Raw genomic sequence first — 4,043 nt, forward strand, 5'->3', positions numbered from 1 at the left:
ATTAAAATAATAATGAACAACCCATATAATGAAAATAAAGTACTTTCTAAATTATACATTTAAAATTGTGAATATTACTCTTTAGCTACCTAAAGCTATTCTTATTTTGGTTTCCTGAGTAAAATATTTCCCTGACTTGGGATAGAAAGATCAAAAATAATTTTATGTATTTTGTTAAAACATGAATATATTATTATAACAAAGAGGAAAAAGTGAACATAATTTACACATGCAAGAAAAATTTATATGGTTTGAATGTTTCTGTTTTACAGATATATTATCCAAATTAAATAAATCAACTTACATAGTTCTTCTCTATCAAGAGATTGTGCCCCACCTCCAAATAAGCCTTTAAAGAATCCCCTGTTTGGTGCTTCAGGTGTTTCTACAGGAGTGAAGAGTTCACCCAACATTTCCTTTAAAATCAAAACAAATTGTAATTGTTAAAGTTTCAGGGAAACCAAACTATAATTCACAAAACCATCATTGTAAACTCTTTAACTTAAGCTTAGAACATTACCTGTTGAGATTCACAAATAATTATTGAGCCCATTTCAAATGATCAGATACAGTACCTATTATGGTAACTTATTCAAACAGTGAGTTTCTAAGACTAAATTCATTGAGACTAACTGGCTACTTGCTCCTTTTGCTGGGTTACTTTCTTTGCATTGTAAGTAAAGATGATATTTCTGCTTAGACTGTAAGGAGATTCTATTCTTCAAGACAAAATTTTCACATAACTTATTAAGAAGTGATAATTGGATTAACAACTAGGTCTTAGAAAGAAGAAAATTTTCCTACTAGCAAGTTTAGAAGTCCAGTGTGATAATGATGATATACAGTTCTGGAATTAAAACCTTTAGCTGAGTCATAAAATTAGTAATTTAGACATATTAACTTCTTTTTTCATAAACATATGCCAGGAAGAGAATTATGCCAACATACACTTGGAATTTCAGGCATCTTGCAGGAAGATGAAAAGGTTTCCTTCTATACTGTCAGAGTTTTCTGACATCACCATCAATATTCTTTGAAATGCAGAAATGGTAAAAGTCAGTCAGGAGAGAGGTAAGATTGCTGACGTGTTATTGCTTTTATTGTTAATACATAAAGAAGAAGGAATAGTTTGTATAAGACAGGGATGGTAACACTATTTACAAGGCAGCTTTGGGAAGCTATAAAAGTGAATTAAAAATACACTGAGGCTTTGGGATTGCACTTCTGCCCATTAAAGAGAAATAGTTATGATACAAGAGCAAGTACACTACTGGCTCCAGGTAGGAGTTCTGCTGTACTTTGGCATTACATTATTATATTAAACAGTTGGGAGAGCAAGTATGTATTTTTCAGGGTTTCTTCCTTAGGGCTGGGCTAAGAAAGCTGATAAAGGAAGTCCAGAGGTTTTACCTTTAGACATATCCATATTAATGCTGTCTCTCTAACCAGATTGTAAATGGGAGGAGATAATTATTAACACCACGCAACACAGTTTTATTTACAACAATGAAGTAGTTTGAAGCCCTTACATTTTTATTTTATTTCCTCCGGATTTCTATAAAATGGAGTAAACCTAGAATGAAAAACTTCCTAAATTTAATAAGTCAAATTTGTTAAAACCCACTATAGAATATATGGATACCTATTTTTACATTGATATTTATATTAGACTCTATAACAAAGGAAATTTTAAGCAGATTAATTAAAAGATTAATTCTAATCTTTTTAATACTGTATTTCACTGTAATCTAAACTGTATCTATTACATTGATATAATAATAACGACAACCACAATGGCAACACAGCTATTTGAGTATCTTTTATGCTAAATCAAAATAATAATGTGACATATAAATAGTGATCGTTTAAAGACATGTTCTTTTAAAAATTTACCTCACCTTAGAATTATGGTTTTTATTTCTTAATTTATTTGGTGTTTAAGGAGCTTACACTTTACAAAGGTAAAGTAAGAAATATAAAAAACTGGAGATTATCTTTATAAAGAGTCACTGTATTCCATGTAGTATACAGAATGAGTATAAACTCTGGAACCAGATGGACCTGGGTTTGCTACTCACTTCTGCCTTTTACCAGGAGAGGAATCTTAGGCAAATTAATTGGTCAGGAAATGGTTTCTTCAAATTTAAAAATGGGATAGTGATACCTGCCTCTTAGGAACATTACTAGGATTAAAGATAATGAACATATATAAAGTGCCAGGAGTAGGCATTAATGGTACATGCATAAAAACAGAAAAATCTTCTATCACATAATTAGAGATGAAGCAATTGTTTTTCATTTTTTAGCTTTTTTTTTAATATGATAAATTACACTGATTGAATTTTAAGTGTTAAGTCAACCTTGCTTTCCTGGAATAAATCTCACTTGGTCATAATGTATTATCCTTTTGCTATATTATTGAATTCCATTTGCTAAAATTTTGTTTAGAATTTTTGCATTTATATTTGTGAGGGATATTGGTCTATATGTAGCTTTCTTTTCTCTCTCTCTTTTTTTTGTTCTGTTGCCTGGGCTGGAATGCAGTGGCATCATCATAGCTCATAGCAATCTCAAACTCCTGGGGCTCAAGTGATCCTCCTGCCTCAGTCTCCCGAGTAGCTGAGACTATAAGCATGTACCACCACTCCTGGCTAATTTTTAAATCTTTTATAGAGATGAGGTCTTGCTATGTTGCGCAGGCTGGTCTTGAACCTCTGGCCTCGAGTGATCCACCAACTTTGGCCTCCCAAAGTGCTGGGACTGCAGGCATGAATTACTGTGCCAATCAATTTTCTTTTCTTATAACGACTTTGTCTAGTTTTGGTATCAGATTAATGCTTGCTTCACAGACTAAGTTGAAAAGCACTCCCTTGTTTCAATTTTTGTAAAAGTTTGTGTAGAACTGGTATTATTTCTTCCTGAAATGTTGATGAGTTTAACAGAGAAGCCATCCAGGTCTGGAATGTTCTTAATCCAAGGTTTCTAATCTCAATTTCAATTTCTTTAATAGATATAGGACTACTCAGGTTATCTATTTTTTTCTTGAGTAAGCTTGGTAATTTGTGTCTTTCAAGGACTTTGTTCATCTCATCTAAGTTTTTGAATTTATTGGCATAAAGGTGTCATAATATTCTCTTATTATCCATTTCATATCTGTAGAACATACAGTAATGATATTTCACTCATTCTTGATATTGGTAATTTGTAACTTCTCTCTTCATATGGCTTGAGATCAATTTTATTGATCTTCTCAAGTAACTAGTTTTTGGTTTCATTGTTTTTCTACTGTTTCCCTGTTTTCTGTTTCATTGATTTCCACTTGGATATTTATTTTCTTCCTTTTGCTTACTTTGGATTTAATTTGCTCTTGTTTTTCAGTTTCTTAAGGTGTAAGCTGAGCTCATTGCTTTGAGAACTCCTTCTTTTCTAATATAAGCATTTTAGTGCTATAAATTTTCCAAGTTTAAACAGTCAGTTATTTTCTGTTGCTATGCTTTCAAGTTCACTAATCTTTTCTTCTGCAATGTCTAATTATCTGCTAATGCCATTCGGCGTATTTTTCATTTCAAATTCTAGTTTCTTATCTCTAGATGAACTTACGAATGTTACCTTGTAAAGCAACAGGGTCAGTGTAGATGTGGTTAAGTATCTTGCCCTGGGAAAATTCTTCTGGATTATCTCGTTGGGTTGTAATACAAGTGTCTTTTTTAGAGTGAAAGGCAGAGGAAGATTTGACACACTCAGAGGAGAAAGAGGCAATGCGGCCTCAAAGGCAGAGATTGGATTGGTATGGCCAAAAGTCAAGGAATGCCGGCAGCTGCCAGAAGCTGGAAGAGGCAAGGAATGATTCTCTTTGAGAGCTCCAGAGGGAGCAAGACCCTGCCAGCACCTTGATTTTGGCTCAGAGAAACATTGAGTTTTGGACTCTGGCTTCCAGTAGTGTGAACAAATAAATTTCTATTGTTTTTGGCTACCAAGTTGTAGTAACTTGTTATAGCAGCCCAGGAAACTAATATACTCATGAGTTACGAGTTTCTCCAGTC

General features: G+C 33.1%; 1 protein-coding gene across 1 annotated transcript in view; it reads right to left on the reverse strand.

Moving 5' to 3' along the window:
- The window catches only part of STXBP5 (syntaxin binding protein 5 (tomosyn)), a 190,629-nt gene that overhangs the window by 5,956 nt on the left and 180,630 nt on the right, over window positions 1–4,043 (reverse strand). Inside the window, exon 21 of the mRNA XM_012655516.1 lies at window positions 305–416. Coding sequence (XP_012510970.1) covers window positions 305–416 — 112 coding nt within the window. The remainder of the gene's footprint in view (window positions 1–304; window positions 417–4,043) is intronic.

The sequence above is a fragment of the Propithecus coquereli genome, unplaced genomic scaffold (genome assembly GCF_000956105.1).
Source record: "Propithecus coquereli isolate 6110/MARCELLA unplaced genomic scaffold, Pcoq_1.0 Scaffold48, whole genome shotgun sequence".
NCBI lineage: Eukaryota > Metazoa > Chordata > Mammalia > Primates > Indriidae > Propithecus > Propithecus coquereli.